This window comes from Pterocles gutturalis, unplaced genomic scaffold (genome assembly GCF_000699245.1).
Source record: "Pterocles gutturalis isolate BGI_N339 unplaced genomic scaffold, ASM69924v1 scaffold6600, whole genome shotgun sequence".
Taxonomy (NCBI): domain Eukaryota; kingdom Metazoa; phylum Chordata; class Aves; order Pterocliformes; family Pteroclidae; genus Pterocles; species Pterocles gutturalis.
In genome coordinates, this window is record NW_010140622.1 from 52,832 (window position 1) to 70,686 (window position 17,855).

The 17,855-nt window shown below is 39.6% G+C and overlaps 1 protein-coding gene across 1 annotated transcript in view; it reads left to right on the top strand.

Moving 5' to 3' along the window:
* The window catches only part of PEPD (peptidase D), a gene marked incomplete at both ends in the record, with an annotated part of 97,449 nt that overhangs the window by 46,952 nt on the left and 32,642 nt on the right, over positions 1-17,855 (top strand). The window contains one exon of the mRNA XM_010083733.1: positions 4,638-4,715. Coding sequence (XP_010082035.1) covers positions 4,638-4,715 — 78 coding nt within the window. The remainder of the gene's footprint in view (positions 1-4,637; positions 4,716-17,855) is intronic.

Below are 17,855 nucleotides of genomic sequence, written 5' to 3' on the forward strand. Positions count from 1 at the left end.
TAGTAGTGGAGAAGGGATGCTCTTGACATGGGAGATCCTAACAATATCGTGACTCACTGTTCTAGTTGGGAGCTGGCATTGTATCCTACCACTACAATTAAAAGTGTAGACAAACTTGATTTAAAAAAAAATAATTCTAGAAAATAGAATATAAAGGCCTTTGTCCATAAATTGCTATATTCTGACTATGGGTGATTAAGTAAAAATGAATAATATTAACAGTTTTAAGCTAGGTGCTAGTAAAATGAATGTAAGTAGATCTATTTGATGAATTCAATTAACATAATAATGGCAAAAATAGTAGGCATTTTTTTATTACCATGAAAATGTCATGCATTGTAAGTATTACGCTTAACTACATTTATGGTTAAAAATAGCTTTTGCAATTAGGATTTTTGAATAGTTATGTTCTATTCTATTCATGCTGAGTTTTGTTGTTTTCCTGACACATAAAACTGTAATATTTTGACAGGATCTTTCCTTTTCAGATTACAGGCCTGATAATAATTTCCATAAAAGAGAATTATGCTTTTAAATAAAAACCAAGTTTTTAATTCAGATTTTAGAAAAGATGCTCACTAAGCTGGAAATCAAAAGTAATCAATACTGTATTTCAGTACAAAAATAAATCACTTGGCACATGTTGTGTGGATGCGTTTGTTGCTGTCCCTGTCCGGTGTTACACTCCTGAGGAGATGGGAAATGAATATTTGGTGTGACCGAATGTGCTTTATGTATTCACTCGCAGGTATTCACTCTCCAATCAGCTGAGAATAATGGCACATATATGTCAGTATTACAGGTTGTCGCATAGTGAGTTTAGTCCTGTAGTTAGTGATGCTTTCAAACACTGTCAACTTGTAAGTGGTTTGAAGCACAAACAGACATCATGTGAGTGCAGTTAAATGAGAATGGTAGTGTTTGGTGAATGTACTTGGATATATTTAGCACTAATCTACAAAGTGTTGACTTTGGAGTAGTGTTCAAATGCAAATGAATTATTCATTGCAGTGTCTCAGTGTAACCATTTTTACCAAGGGGAAAACAAAGGTTAAGTCACATGCACAGTGCATCCCGGTGACCCTACAATGGATGGCACCCACTGGTAACCAGGCACACAGTTTCCAGCAGGAGCAAGGTGGGGGTGGAGGCATTGGTATCTCTGCAGCCACCACAGAAGCCGTGGTCAGCTGCTACTTGAAACTGCGGTGACTTAGTCTTCGGTTCAGATCTTCTTGACAGATGTCTCCAGGCAGATGGCAGCTCTCAGAAGATGATACCAGTGATTAAAAATAACGTAGTGCAGTAAAATGCCTTCTTTTATTTGAGGATCACCGTAGTAGAGCTTTTTGGATAAGATCAGGATAGGTACTGAATCTCATTTTCTTTCTTTTCAATACAAGTTTTTAAGGTTTCATCTCTTAGATGAAAAAGTGGAGAGAAGGCTGTTTGTGCTTCCTTCTGGATTGATTTTATTATTTAAATCATAATGGAAATAGTTTACTGTTTTAGTTAATCTTCTGTTTTGTTTTTTTTTAGATGTTCTTAATGTAGAGCTGAGAGCTGCACTTTTTGTAATGCTTGATGCTCAGCTTAGTCTTTTTCTTAAAGTATTGCTGACATTCCTTCTCTTTCTCTTATTTCTAGTAATCTGTTTTCAGGGTGTTTTCTGATCTAAAATGTATTTTGGGGACTTTTTGTTCCTTTCATAGTAATCTGAATCTATTCCTACTGTTTGCATTCTCAGTGGTGTTCATTTGCAGCTTTTCCTCTGCCTCATGCAATTCTTTCTGTATCAAACATGTCTTTGGCACCAGTTAGAGGCAAATTATTAAAGGAATAAAAATAGATACACAGAAATCTCTTGCAGAATTTTTCAGGTTGGCTGCTTGAAGGCAGACATGGCCATCCCCACGTGTGATGGTTTTCAGAGGTGCTGACCTCCAGGAAGGCAGTGGAGCTGCCGGTGATCTGCACCTCCCCGCAGCGCTTCATTTTCAACCCTGACTTTAGCACACTAATGCCGGAGCTTTCAACTGTTGCTCCTTGAGAAGAAAATAAATAGCTTCTACAGGAATGCTCATTTGCTTTGCCAGTGGCTGGGGGTTTTGTTTAAATGGTTCTGAAGCCACCTTGAAAGTCTCACTGAATCATTATGAACTATTTCTGGATAGCTGTGGCATTTACCTTGTGGGTACACATCACTTCTGTAGCCTTGCTCCTAAAGCATCTGTCCTGCCTTCATCTCAGGACGGTGATTCGGGCGCTTCCTGTGAGGAAGATTGGACTTGCACCTCTTGGCAGGAAAGGCTGACAGTGTGTCCACATCCGTGTTTTAATTTGGGCCATTTCCAAAGCAGAATCTCCCACTTGTCCCCAGGTGCAGGGCTTTGTGCAGAGCAGGGACCAGTTCTGGAGTGCATATGCTGGATTTCTTTGGGGTGAAAAACATCTGGGAGAGCTCTCAGGAGAAGGTCTGCTCTGCCTCAGTCGCTGATTGGTGTTTAGCCCAGGGGACCTGCTCAGAGCCAGTCCCAAGTGAGCAGACCTCCTCACCCCGCACACTTCAAACAGACAAAAAAACCTGAAATGCACATGGTGTGCGTATCTAGTCTCCAGTACCAACTGTGCTCTCTGTGGTATGATCCCGTTTACGCTGCAGAGCCAAGATGTGCGTGACAGATAAGGAGTCTCAAATGCCAAGAGAGATTATGTGGTGCTTAGCGCTTCACTAACGGTGCTGAAAAACAGATTTTTTTGGTGCATCTTTGTAACAGTTGGTGCCGAACCTTACAGAAATATTTTTTAAACTGAAACCTTTATGTTAAAATGTGCAAAAGAAACCCCCCATCTTTGTCTTTGCAAGGTCTATTGTTGAAAGTATTTCTGCAGTGCTCCTATTTGAATATATGACTTGTGTATGCAGCTGGTATGGTATATGACATTGAGGGTGCTAGCATATGATCATAACTAAACAAAATATCTGCAAATACATTAGCAACCAGTTGTAAAACTGTGCTTGAGCCATTGGACCAGCATCACAAAACAAATCTGTTGCAGCCTTAATTCTGTGGAGTTTTTAAACTCCTGATTTAAAAACTTTAATTTTTCCCTTTAGAGTGTGTATGATTTTAAGAAATACACTTTGTATCAGAAAATCATTCCAATGATTCTGCAACATTGTCCTTTACTGCCTTATATTTATTAACAATAAAAACTTATTGCTTTCAAAATATTAACGTGATCCAGCCCTTTAGATTGAGAGCCTTCAGAAACTTAAGGCAGCATCCCCTTTCTCCTCCATAATTGTTGCCTATGGAGTTATATCTGAATGACCAATAATCTGTTAAATATCTAATTGATTACAAGTACTTCATGTATCTTGAAGGTAATCTGTTTTTGGACACAGTGCGTGTTTACTGGTTTTAATTGCATGTGTCAGAAGTCTAATATGAGAAGTACCTCAGATGGCACATTTACTCCAGATACAACAAAAAATTCATTGACATTGAGCCTCAGATTCCTTTCACCTAAGACAGGAAGCTGCTCCACCATCACAACTTGAAAAAAAGCAAATTTGAGCAATCCAGTTTTGATGAAAGGTGGGATACAGACTAGTAGGTCAGCTGGAGGGGTCAGAGAGATGCTGCAGTAAGCCTGTCCCAACACACATATTTTTGGATATGATATAATACTTCTAGCTTTTTGAAGAGAACAAAAGAGAGAGCATCTATCTGAGGAGAATGTTAGAAGAAAAATAGATAGAGCTTAAGATATTTACCAGTCTTCTAACTGATGTTTGATAGACCTGCGGGAATATCAGTAGACAAGAGAGAATGCCAAGGCCAAATTTAGGTCACCGAATGGACCATGGAGCTTCAGAAGCGCAGGACAAGGGTCCATCCTTCTCTGGAGATGTTTTATTCCTGTGAATCAGCAGTTTAGTCTGAAATGTTTCCAGGAATAAAATCTTTTATTTGTAATGTGATTTTTAATAAGAGGTAAGGGTAGAGTGACAGTTCTCGTGCCTGTTACTTTTGCTGACATTGTACACGGCGAATGCTCCCCAAGCTGTGTGCAGCGTATCTGCTCCAGTGGAGACCATGCGCAGCCATACCACAGGTGAACTGGAACGGTTTACTTGGACAGATGAATTTTTCCAGTCCCAATGACTCTTAGAGCGTTTCAAACATGTCAGATTTTACTCCAGTGGAAGTCAGGTTTTTATGCCTCAGAATATTTAACCTCAAATAAGGAAACATATCACTTTGTAATTAAAAAAAAAATCTAGAAGGTAATAAATGGGTTTAGGTTGAAAAATTACTCTTGCATAATTGCTTCTTTAACACTGTCATGGACATGGGAAGTATTTATATGAACTGTGCTGAGCTCCTTCTGCAGGAAGGTCACATCTTACAGCCGGAGTAGCAGAATGCCCATTCTGTGCCCATTGCTGCTGAGCGAGCTTCAGGGTATGCAGGGCCTATGGCAGCTCTCACAGACTGCAAAATTTTGTGCTTAATATATAGATATACTGATGTTTATAGTGTTCTGTGTTTACAGTGTTCATTCTCATGTTGCGTGTTTTAATGTTTCTTCTTCGATTAATTGTGCTGAATTTTCTTTTCACCTGTCAGTGGGGAGAACTCATCTGTTCTGCACTACGGCCATGCTGGAGCCCCAAATGATAAGACTATTGAAGACGGAGACTTGTGGTAAGTAATAGAGTTCGTGTGGTATTTTTGCTACGCTACTGCTGTTTCTAGATGTATGTTGTACTCTTGGCCTTAATTAGTAAAGTGCTGACTGCATAAAGATAAGAGTTTAAATCTTTAAAATAGCATGTAATGCTGCATGTCAGACTGGTTGGGTTTCTTACAAAGGTCCTGTATACCTGCATCTCCAGTTGAAGGGAAAAGGGAGATTGTTTTCAAACAATTCTGTGCCAAGAGCACTTGTAATTTAGTTTAAGAAATGGCTGTATTCTAAGTATAAAGGCAGTTTCAAAAATTGGAATCTGAGTTTGCTCTTGAACCTCAGATCCAAACCTCAGCTTTGATAGGGGGTCTGGAGGTTCAAGGTGTTTGCTATTTTTAAAGAATTACATCAAATTGCAATATGGATTAGATCTTCCAAAAGCCTGTGTGCACCCAGACACCCCAGCCTGAAAGTAGACTTCTGAATGTGTGAGGAGGAGAGGAAACCCATCTCAGTTCAGGTCAGGGCAGGGTGCTTCTAGTTCTGTATCATGCCAAAAATTTCTAAAAATTGTTTCTAAAAATATTTTCCTTAGAGGTTAGCATTGCCATAATGTAGTTACAAATGCCGTAAATTTTTCTCCACTTGCATTACATGTCCACATGCTTTTCAGTATCACTGCTGGTAAAAGCAGGCTGAATGAAAGCACCAAATACATCACTATAAATTGAAACACAAACCTAATTGTGTGGTGTGTAGCATAGCAGAATATAGCTTTTATACTTCATCTTCTAAGATTTGGATCAAAAAGCCTGCATTTATAAAAGAGCAGAATTAGTTTTAGAGGAGTTAATCACTGACATTGAGTGGAGGACATGTAAGACTACTTTTGTGGCGTGTTCCAAAAGGGCGCAGGTATGTATCTTCACAGTTGAATGTAAAGGTGTGGAGGAAAGCAAATAAGTATTATAGATAAGCTTAAAAGCTATTATGGAAAACAAATTGAATCTCGGAACTGAAAAAATATGCCTTGTTGGCTAGTGTTCTGGGCACATCTGCAGGTGCTGCAGAATGCACTCACTGAATCACAGATAGGTAGTTTCTTTTCAATACTTTAAAAACTTTTTTAAAAGCTCCTTGTACAAACGTTTATGTATTATCTTCATCTGGGCTGAATAGTGTACTAGACCCATCAAATGCTAATGTTAATTTATTGCAGAACAATAGCTTTGACTTATAAAAACTTGTACAAACGTTTATGTACAAACTTGTCCTTGTACAAACGTTTATGTATTATCTTCATCTGGGCTGAATAGTGTACTAGACCCATCAAATGCTAATGTTAATTTATTGCAGAACAATAGCTTTGACTTATGATCACATTGTGTTTGAGTAGATAATATGCTGCAAAGCTTTCTTGATCAGGCAGGACACACCAACATGATACTGTGTTGGCTGTGGCACTTGACAGGATTTTCAAAAAAGTGTGTTGCCTACAGGAAATCTCAGCATATGTTACTGAGATGTGCCACAATGCATTATGAGGTCCTGTATTTAAAATTAAGGCCTTTAAAAAGTGAGGGGAACAGTGTTACTGGGAGACCTCAGGGTGAGGGGTATATATAGGACCCTTTTACTTACAGTCTCTGATGATAGTTTAGTGGACGGCTGAAGTCCTTCCTAAACCCCGAGAGCAAGTACCGAGACTCTTGGCAAACTCAGGTTTCCCGCTGTATGGGTGAAATCTTAAAAAGATGCTTGGGTTTTATTAGCCTCAGATACCTGAGTGTCAGAAAAGTATAATCTACCAAGTACATTGATTGCTTAAGCATTTCAAAACTACTGTACTGCAACCTCACTTTGTTACCATCTCAAGGAAGAGAACAAGGATTAACCTAGTTTGAAATATCTTGCTGAAACAGTCCAGTTGCATCTTTGTCTTGATGAGATGAAGTTTGTCAGTCTCTGCCTTTGCCTCTCCCACTGGCTGATACACATGTTGCAGTCAAAATTTGCTCCACATGATTTTCTTAGTGTTTCTCTCAAGTGGGAGTAAAGAAATGATACAGAAATGTAATTTCATTTGTGTAAAGACAATTTAAAAACACACTAATTTTCCACAATTAAAAATAGTGTTTTGGAAAAAATCTTGAGCTAATGTACTTTAGCAGCATATGAATTATGACAAGGCACTACCTGGGTGGTTTTACTGTGTGCTTTTACAAATTTGTGAAGTGTGTGTAGGTGCACGTGTGAGTGCATACAGAACAGGTTATTAAAATGACAGTATGCTTATTTGTATGTATATGGTAGTGTTCGTGTATTTGGCTCCCAATTAAGCTTTTTAATAGCTGCTGGGAGCCCTCTGTTGGATAATCTTAGGAAGCCCTGAACATAAGGAGAAAAAGGCTTTACTTTTGGTGAAAGAGAGGAAGAAGTGTTTTCAGGGTTATTTCTGCTTCTGACAGTATTTTGGTATAAATCCAATTTAACAATTCCCATGCTTGTATGTATTAGAATTGGAAGATGGGGTACTTGGTATGATTTTTATTAAATTATTCAGTAGAATTTCGTGTCTTTTTCTTAACATTATTTAGTGGATGCGAATAACATTCACGAGTTTTGCAGAGATGTGCTGCTGCTGCTGCTCTGGTTTTTTATGTACAAGGCAGTATCAGTAAATAAGTCAACAAAGCGCCTGAATGTTAGAAAAAAATACATCTGAAAAACTAATGCTTTGCATCTTTGAAACACTCAAGTGCATACTTTGTTTGCTTTTCAAAAGTAAAAATCACAAGGATTTGGTGGTATCAACAGGAGATCATAGGTAAAAATACTTGAACTATTGCGTTTTCAATCTTTTTTTAAGACTGTTATTCTGACTTCTCCTTTAAAAACTGTCAGAACAGCCTCATTTTATGATGTTCATTTTTGTAAATTAATCTACATCAAAGGGGTTTATTGCTTCTCTAAGAGACTGATATAGAATTATATCTCTGATACCGCATCATAATCCACATTTTTACAGGTACAGCTTCAGTGCTAAAAGATCTCAGTGCAAGAAAAGGACTGTAAGGACAATTTCTGACAGTTCTTGTTATTATGAGCTGTGCTGCTAAGTGGAGCTGTCATTTTCAGTCTATTAAATATGAAAAAAATAGCTAACGCAAAACATTATGATCGACATAGAAGGAAATCAATATTTTTAGGGAAGTTTGTGTATTCAGGACATACACACACTTAACTGATACTGATACTAGAAGTAAATATTGTAATAACAGCAAGTCAGTGTTTTATATAAATAATTCATGTACCGGAACATCAATGTGGTGAACATTTAAATTGTGTTATCAATATGGTCTAAACCAAACACTTTCGCTAAGCAAATGTCTGTTGTCTCCATAGTCAAGAAGGGTCGTATGGTCTAAACCAAACACTTTGGCTAAGCAAGTGTCTGTTGTCTCCATAGTCAAGAAGGGTCAGGCAGACAAATGGGTAGGCTGACCACCCTTGTGAATTGCAGTTCTAGGCACGACCTTTTCACTTGATATGACCTTTAAATAAAATCTTCTACTCGCAATGTTGCAAATCACAGCCTGCAGTGATGATGTAAGGCCAGGCTCACATACGAATACTTATTTTCTTCTGTCATCTTAAACCTGTGACAGTTGGGATAGAAACTGAGCCCTAGACTGAAATTGACTGCATCATCCCAAGGTATTGCATTACTCATTGTGTGCAAGACGCCTGCCATTTCCATAGGGAGGCTGTAACTACATTTTGTAATATGGAAAGTGGATTCATAAGCAGGAGTGTTTGTTGTAATTTGCAGTCTCCTGCCCTGTATGTGAGAGGCCTCCATTAAGACCAAAGCCAGAAAGTAACCAAACCAAATTTTCCAGGGATTTTTGAGCCACCCTGCCAACCTTCTGAGTCCAGTTTGGATAATCAAAGGTCTTTCAGAGTTTGGTGGGAAGTAGAATGATACTAAAAGTTGCTACTCAAGACAGAAAAAAGCCCCAAAACCAACAGACAGATCCAAGGACCAGAGACCTCACTCCCTGCTACGCGTAGATCAAGAGTAAATGAGCACCTGGGGCTCCTGTCCACTCGTTCTTCCTGGGCAAGTGTCTCATGATCTCTTTTTTTTTTGCACCTGTTCTGCTTTCGTTCAAACCTGGGGAAAGAGATTGGTTCAGTGGCTAGAGAGCCCTCGTGGAACACAGAAGCCTCTGGTTTCAGCTCTCAAATTGATCTCTGACTTCAGCTGGAAGTTATGACTTGACCCTGGGAAATGGAATCTGTGAAACGTTCACTCAAAGCCAGTGTGTTTCTGTGAAAAGCATTAGTCTCAACAAACCAACATCTGCTTTCTTGAAAATGAAGGAAGCGAATCCCCTTTGGTCTTTCTTCTGCGTCTGCCCCACCAGTGTTGCGGCATGGAGGAACACCGTGGCTCTAGGGGAAGGAGAAGACTGGCTATCAAAAGAGATAGGGTGCGGCAGAGGAAGCCTGGGGCAAAGCAAGCGTCTCTTCTCGCCTTTGTGGTTCAATGGTTTGTTGTAGGAACCATCAGAGGTGTGCTGAACCTGAAGTGTGTAATTTACAATTTGATTTTAAGGAGGTATTCAGGAAAATTATAATTTATTGCATTCTATTTGCTGCCTAGCGGTTCGTGCAGCCTGCCTTTGTGGATTCCTGGCATTGCCGCGCGCCAAAGGCACATCAGTTGATTGTTTTATTGCAATTGATCAGCAGGGTTCCTGCAATGTTTGACAAACAGAAAATGCTTCTATGATCTTAAAATAAAGATTGATTCTTCGTGATGAGGCTCACACTTAAATAATAGAAGTGTGAGAAAATAAGCCTGACCCCAGATGTCACTGAAATAGATACAGCTATTACCTGAGATGGTTTTCTGCAGGTGTCACGAGTTGCAGGTCTTGGTCTTTTTATGGCATCTGACAAATGTATCTCAGTGAAAATTCAGCACTTAGTGAGCAACTTTTATTAGCAGGTTCACTGACCTTCAAGCACTTGGTGACATTTCTGGGGGTTAGTTGGTCCATTCTGGCTGTGCAAAGTACTGAAAATAATTGTTCTGCTGAAGCACTTGGCATTTTTAGCAGTTTGAAATATCCTCCTAAGTCACGATGTTAACAAGGGTCTGCCAGATGTGTGGCACAGTCTCCTTTCCCCATGCGTGGGCAGACCCCTGCCCAGAGCGCCCTTGCCAGCGGAGCCCCCAGGCTGTGCTGTTGTTCTCCACGCACCCCGAGGAAAGAGGAAGGCAGGTGCAGGTCCGGGGCCTCATGCAGCACAGGCAGATCGTGGGGGATACTAGTCCTTCCTGGAGCGATGGCCAGAGTGTAACTTATTAAGGGGGCTCAGGGGAAAGCATAAATAATGGGAGTACAGCATCAACTGCTTGTGAAGCGCAGCAGACCTCAGAGAGAGCCCATTAACCTTGTATTCACAGTGGGCCTATCTGTTATTTATAAAATAAAGCTAACTTTAGAAGTTAAATGAAAGCAGGTTGGATCATCAGATGGTGTGTTTCATTTTATTTGACTGTTTCTTTTAACACACTTAGATTTAAGCTTACTGATTTCAGTGAAAGCGCTGTGAAGAGCATGGTACCCTTGGTGAAGCAGGACACTACCTGCTGCAAAAGCTCACGGCTGTTTCCATGACTTGCTGGTGATGGCAGTAAAACGAGCTTTATCTGCAAATATTTTTATTGTATTTGGGTACCAGAATTTAAGCACTAGGGAAGTTTATCAGTGTCACAAAATCAAACACTTCCCACCATAAAAGTACAATCTTAGCATAATGCATCTATGTTAAATGTTTTAAATATGCCTTGGCTATGTTAGCAAGTACTGTTATTTGCTTAGCCAAATAATAAAGTTGGGGATATGGGAAGCCATCTAGCGTTGCAAAAAGACAGAATAAATTAAAGAATATTTTTGTTCCTGCTTCTTTCCTTGATAGCCCGATGCAAATTTAAGGCATCAGGACAATATTGACACCAGGGGGCACTAAAATAAGTGCTCTCTGGAATGAGGTGATGATTGTCCTATGTTCTGATATTGGTAAAGTGTTGTACTTGGCAAGGGCAAAGGCACAGCATGCTTCCAGGAGCACTGTCTTCATGTGTATAAGATGCAGGACACTCAGGTTAAAATTGGGTCTGTTTCCTTCCATTTCACACTAGTATGTACCTTTTAGTAATTTTTAAAAATTATTATAACTTCTGGTGCTGTCAAAACATCCTGTTTAACTTCTAGTGCTCCTCTTCTTGTAATTTCAGAAGCTTTGTTCATCATAGGAACTTTTCTTGACTGCAAGTACGGGTAGTTGCGAAAGGTTGTTCTGGATGAAACAGAGAGGGAAGATGCTAAGTGTTCAGGGCTTTTTGTTTTTTAATTACTCAGAAGAGACGTAGGACAGTTTTCAGTTTTTGTTTTTGTTGGTCACTCCAAGGTGTGTTAAGAATGTTGCAAAAGAAAGTTGCTTATTGCAAGAACTGGTCAGATTCAGTTGTTCGTTATTCATGAAGGCTAAGCCTTCTATTAGGTAAAATAGAAGTTGTTTTGCTAATTTTAGTACTTTGATCTAAAAGCATAATGTGTGGTTTTCTACAATCAAAAGATTTGTCATTTTCTGTATAAGCTACGTGCATTATCTTTTACATATACACACAATATGCATACGTCGTACACATTACATTGAAACTATATCAGCATATTTCTCTTAATATTATGTGGTATTATTTGTAGAAAGTGCACAATTCCCTTTTTTTGCAGGAATGAGTAGTTGTATAATGTAAAAGGACTCTTTATGAGGACTGTGCGGCTATCATTTATTTCAGGAAGATATTGAGAAGACTTTCAATAAATCAATTAAAAACACTTAGGTGAGCCTGAAAAAAGTATACTACAAAAGATTGTAAAAGTTTGCGGTCATTATTTTCCAAACTCTTTTTTTTTTGGAATTTACATTTATCAAGTTTTATGATACTAATGCCAACCTATAAACCAAAATGCGTTTGTCCAGGTGGGGGCAATGTTGCATTAAAAAGCAGGGACTGACCAATCTTTTTGCATCAGATAATAGTAGGTCTGTCTTTTCCACCCCAAGTACCTCATTGTCTGCTATTAAAAAAATTTATCCTATGGAACAAAATACTGTATTTATTACTTCTTGAAAGCACTGCTCTTAAGAACCCAGGATATTAATGTGTCAGATGTAAATGCTTAACTATTTTATGTGGGTGAGACTAGTATTTTCATTTGGCCTCGTGCATTTTTTATGCATTTTGAAGTTTGGTGCTGTAATAATATGCAAAAGCTATGGTTAGCTTTAACCTTTCAGTCTGCAGTTTTGAAACAACTTGTTGTTAGTTATGGTGTTGTTTCTAATAATAATATGAAGTACATTGCTGCTACTTACTTAGTGATTGCAAAATCAACTGGCTATCCATTTCTGAAATAATTTCGTGGCTTGATTCCTCTGGTTTGATTATTATTTACTATTTTCATCAAGTGTAGGTATTTTTTCCTTTTGCTGCACCTGTAGACTATATTAATTTTATGCTAATCTAGAAAAATTGAATTTGATTAAAAATAGAAAAATATATCTGCTACAATTAACAATAATCTTGCTCTAATTGAATATGTGTTCTGTTAATACTGGTTAATTCAGACTATGAGGTTGCCTACTGTTAGAAATGTATAAGCCTTTTAGCCAAAGCAGAGGTCGCTAAGCATTAATAGTGTGTTTGCTGTAACAAATTTCAGCTTTCCTTTAAGTGTGCTCTGTTATGGTCTTGCCTTTTAATTTTATGCTCTCCATACATTATAGTGTAAACAAAATGTCTTTTTAATTGTCACCTGTAAATGAATTTTATCTGTCACAGTTTTAGGTTAGCATTCACAGTGTAGTCTGAAAAAAACTGAGAGTGTGAAGTTGCTTTGGCTGCTGTTGGACTGATTCAGCTAGGGTGTTCAGCACTTTTACTAAAACAAGCAGGGTAAAACTTAGTATTTTTTAGTAGCTGTTGATTTAATATTGATCATTTATAAAATGCCGCTTAGTGTAATGTACTTTCTACGGTGGTCTTTGTTCATACAGACACACATAAAATATGTTAGCACTCCTCTTGACGGATGTTGCTTATCTGGGATGGATTTCAGCACCAAAGTCTGCTCTTGCTGCAGGGAATTCAATTGTATAGGTCAAAATACAATTTTAAACCATTGTATTACTCAGATGGAAGGTACAGTTAGTCTCCAACGCACCCTTTGTGTATCCCCCCGAACCAGATGTAATTCCCAGTCCCTGTGTCTGGCGCAGCGTTGGGTCTTCTCTTGTGTCTCCCCCTTGTCACCCCATGGTGGAGGCATAGTCTTGCAGAGCCAGGGCCTCAGAAGGAGTCCTCCTAGTGTAATACAGCTCTGCATCCAGGCTGAGCCAGTTTAGGTCGCTAAGGCAAGAATATTTCTGATTTCAGTTGTACACCACAGTACTATACTCTTGGCTTGAGGTGCTGCCGTGAAGAGTAGGTATTTCTTCTGAATAGGAAAAAAATGTTCTTGCTGGCAAAACTGCATGCTTGTCTAGGTCATCGGCAGCCTCCTTTCCTGAAATACTAGTTGCTGCCTTCATTACTGTCCACTTGAATTGAACATTTGGACCTGTCTGTGGAAAGGCTAGCAACTGTCTTGTCTGGGTTTTTTTGCATTCACTTGTCATCTTCTGAAACCTCTGGCTGGTGGATTCTGTTTGAGAACTGATAATTTGGAGGTTGTTTGAACAACCCCAAGAACAACTCTGGATATCTAAAAAACTAAACAAACCTGTACCATTGAACACGGGCCCAGTTTTCATAATGGAAAAAAATTGGAAACGTTAGCCCTTTGACTTACATGGACAGATGTGTGTGTGAGTGTGCGCATACATGCGTAAGAAAACTCAACAGTATTTACAGTAAAAATCAATAAGTAAAGGTCTGACACTTCACCTACTCCTGTGATCTCCAGTGGTTGTTTGTCCAGGCTGGGGAACACAGCTTAGAGTGTCTAAAACAGCTGCTGAAAGCTAAAGCACTTAAGTCCAAATGTCAGCACCTAAGAATGGGGGCCTGCGTTAGAAGTATCAAACTTCTGCAATTTACTTTAGTACCTTCCACTTCTCAGTAGACATCCAGAAATGAACTGGTTTAGATAACTGCAGAATTTTAGTGACTTGAAAATGTAGCTGTGGTGTTGTCACTGTGTGCTGGGGTTTCGCATTCTGGTGAGAAGGTGATGAGGTTTGCCCTCCTTGGTTTGATTGGGAAGTACTCAGCTGCCAGTACACGTTTCTCCTTGCATGCTCCCTTCTCCTCCCTGCAGATCCTTGCTCCTTGTTTGAGCAAGTCAGCCGGAGCAGTGAGTGCCCTGATACCACCTTTCCAATGGGCAGCATCCTAATGGATGGAAACTGGCCAAGACTTTGGGTTTGCTGCCATCTCTCTTGGGTTGACTTTTCAGCAAAGAATTGTCTCTGCTAAAGAGAGTACTGTTGCTTATTAAATATGCCAATTAAAAATGGATAATAATTAGGATAATAAAGCCAGAAAAAAATCACCGTTCAGCAAAAAGACAAGTCAAACAAGTAAACCTTTTGTCAGAACTTCACCTGAGACTCTCTCTCATCTCTGGTGTATTGCCTGTGTGGGTCTAACAGGCAGGTAGGTGGTAAGTGGGCAGTACTGACACTTGGCCTTCTGCATCTTGTGAAGCTCACATTGCTACCCCCTCCTTCTCCTAACCCCCTCCTTCTCTTAACCCAACAATACTCACTCGGTGTTCCCAGTTCTTTATTTGTATGCCCTGCTTCTATATTAGAGACATCCCTGCTTAGGAGAAGCACTGGGATATGGTACTCAGGCAAAATTTAGCTGTGAACAAGATAATCAAAAGTTTTTTGGCTCTTTGCTCTGACAAACTTAATTATTTTTAATAAGGTGTTAATGTGGGCTGCATGGGGGTGGAAGAGGGGCAATACTTGATCACGGAAATTGTTTTCTTTAGTGCAGAAGCTTACGGCTGTTGTCTTAGATTTCTGCAGTGAGAGGAAACCCTGGGCAGCACAGGCATGAGCACCTGGCGAAGGTTGGTTGGTTGGTTGCTCTCTTTTTTTTTGTTGTTTCTTTTGTTTGTGGGTTGTTTGTTTGTTTGTGGGTTTTTTTGTAATACAGCCAGCCCAAACTTATGTATATTCCTGCTATAGCCCCTGAAGGACTTTGTAGTTGGCATTGTAGAGGTACAAGCATGCAGTCCTCTCCCCTTCAAAATTTAATGTAGTCATGTGTTTTCACCCTGTTCCTATCTGAGCAAAACTTAGTGGCATATCTTGTCATCTTCTGTGAGGAAAGCTTGCAATGAGCCTCCCATTATCTGTGGTAGTCTGGGAAAGCCTTTAGTGAGACAGTGCTACAAGAGGAGCAAAGATGGAAAGGTCATGGAGAAGGTAGACGAGCTGAAAAGACACAGTTGAGGACAAACAAAAAATATAGGGCTACATGGTAATTTAAATCACAGCTAGTTGAAGAATAGTCATGTAGCTGTTTTGTATCTCTGTAATTGGATTACCTGTGTGGGCTACAGGATCTTCTTCTTGAACACAAGTCTTAAACAAAAAGCCTGATGTTTCCTTGTGAATACCCAAAACCCCACTTCCTATGCAAAACATATTCTCTAGCATTTACCTGTGGGGGCTACAGGATCTTCTACTTGAACACAAGTCTTAAAAAGCCTGATGTTTCCTTGTGAATACCCAGAACCCCACTTCCTATGCAAAACATATTCTCTAGCATTTTTTTAAGGTTACTCTAGACTCCAGGGGTGCTGAGAACAAAAAGCTGGCCTTAAATCAGCAAGCCAAGCCTGGCTTTGGGACAGAGCCAAGACAAGATCTCTCTGTACCATGTCAGATGGAAGCTGGTCACAGCAGGGCACCTCTTCCAAAAAACCTTCCTGAGCATGGTAGGGCTTCACCCTATATTGTTCCAGTTCGCTGTTGGGGTTTGTGATGTTATCTTATTCAGTGTTGCTTTATAAATTGATAACTCTTGGCTTGTCAGGATACAAGTGGATGAAAAAGTGTGCGTCACTTAACTCTCCATTTTCTTCTGATATCATTTAGTATAATTCGTATGATTCTTGTGGTCTGCTGTTAAACCACCCTATTGCCACATCACTTGGCACGTTTCCAAAGATTTATCTCCCAGAAATGCAGATACCTAGTTCCCTTAAGCTTGAAATTGCCTTAGAAGTGTTTAACCAAAGAAGTGGTCAGATTTTGTTAGTGCATGAATACTTCAAGATGTAATTGTGGCATGAAGTCTAAAGCACAGAATGCTCTCTGTGAATTCGGAGCAGAGTACAGTGAGATCACACAGAATAAAATCTCCAGCTGGGGATGACTTGCTCTTATTGCAATAAGAGGAGGAAAAGGTTGTGTGTACCTTTATTCCTGTTGTCCTAAGACTGGGCTGGCACCAGTTCATCTGTGTGGCTGCTCACAGGTATGTTGGTTAATAATGGCTCAAACCCCTAAAACCTCAGTAAACGTTGCTGAATAAAGTGCATCAGTATTCATACCTACTCACCTTTAAGCTGAGGTACGAGGAGGGCATGGTAAGATACGATGATACCAGGTTTCTAATTGTTAGTCTTGCAGACCCACACGGAGGAATGGAAGTTTTTGTCCTGAGAACAGAAGCTGGGGAGGATGTGGGGTGCAGGTGGGTGACACTCAGTACAACCCCGTGCTGGAGTGCATTGCACCAGGAGGAAATCCAGCTGGGCTTCACCGCAGTCGTTGCTCTGTGACGTTAACAACTGCAGAAGAATAATTTGTTTGTATAACTATCGTGAGGAGATCCAGTTCTGAGTGTACAAGCAGATCTGTATAGCAGGAAGGTGACAGCTTTACGTGTTAGCTCGTGGGAGTAGCTGTAGGCTTCCCAAGAAATGCCTGCAAGAGCTTGTCTTTGGGTTGGGTTGGTGGTTGGATCATAACAATTCATACACATGGCTCAGATATCCCAAATAAAGTATTGCTTCCCATTGTGATATTGGCCATAATTTGCTTCATTGCCTGGCAGTTTCAAATTATTTGACAATAAAAGTGTCAGCAAGCCTATAAAGCAAAACACATGCTTAGAGGAAGATGATGCTTTATTTAAAAAAAAAAAAAAAGGTATACAGCGAGTTTATGAAGAAAAGAACTGTGGCCGTTTATAGTCCACATTTTTCAAATCTAAAGTGTTAGGCAAGGTGTTTTGTGGTGCTTCACAGTCAGAGGTTAAGAAAGCTAAAATTGATATCAAAATGCACATTGTTTTTCTGGGCTTGAAAGGCAAAAGTGTAGCTATGGATTTACATTTTGTGGTGGCAAAATATTCTGTAAAAGTAACACGGCCATGCCTTACTCATACGTGTTGTTTCAGATCGATGGGAGGGGAAAAGAGCTTTTGCACATGGTATTGTGTAGTGTTTTGGTTATGGTACAGACGTACAAGCCTGTATTCACTTTAAAATCAACAGGACTTGAAATATTTTCTCCAAACTCGCGTCCTGGGTTCCTGCATGGGGAGCAGAACCCCAGTTCGGTCAGACATGGAGGAGCTGCTGCCAGTGGCACTGGGGAGCTGCTGGGCAAGGGTGAGAAACTCCTGTAAGGAAGGGCACGGCCAGCTGGTCCCTTCTGCAAGACTGTGGCCTGCGACGTGTGTTTCTGCTTCTTTTCAACTTGATACTGTTTTATGTACAAAGTTATTTTAAGTTGTGGTGTCAGACATTTTCCCTGTGAAAGGAATGAAATGCTCTTAGTCATTTCTGAAGGTGACTTCTAAAAAAGATGCAGAAGGCAGCTTTTTTTTTTTTTTTTTTTTTTTACGCTGTTGGCTAACCTATTAATGATATGTAAGCAAGTCATTCTGTCAGTAAAGCAACTGACAGGTTATCTGATTTTTCTCATACTTTGCATTGTTCAGTTTTAGTTAATAATGTTTACAGTATTTTGCAATATGTTTCTGAGGAATATATACATATACACAGAACTGAAGCCTCCCTTCAGAGAGCTATGCTTATGCTTCCAAGAAA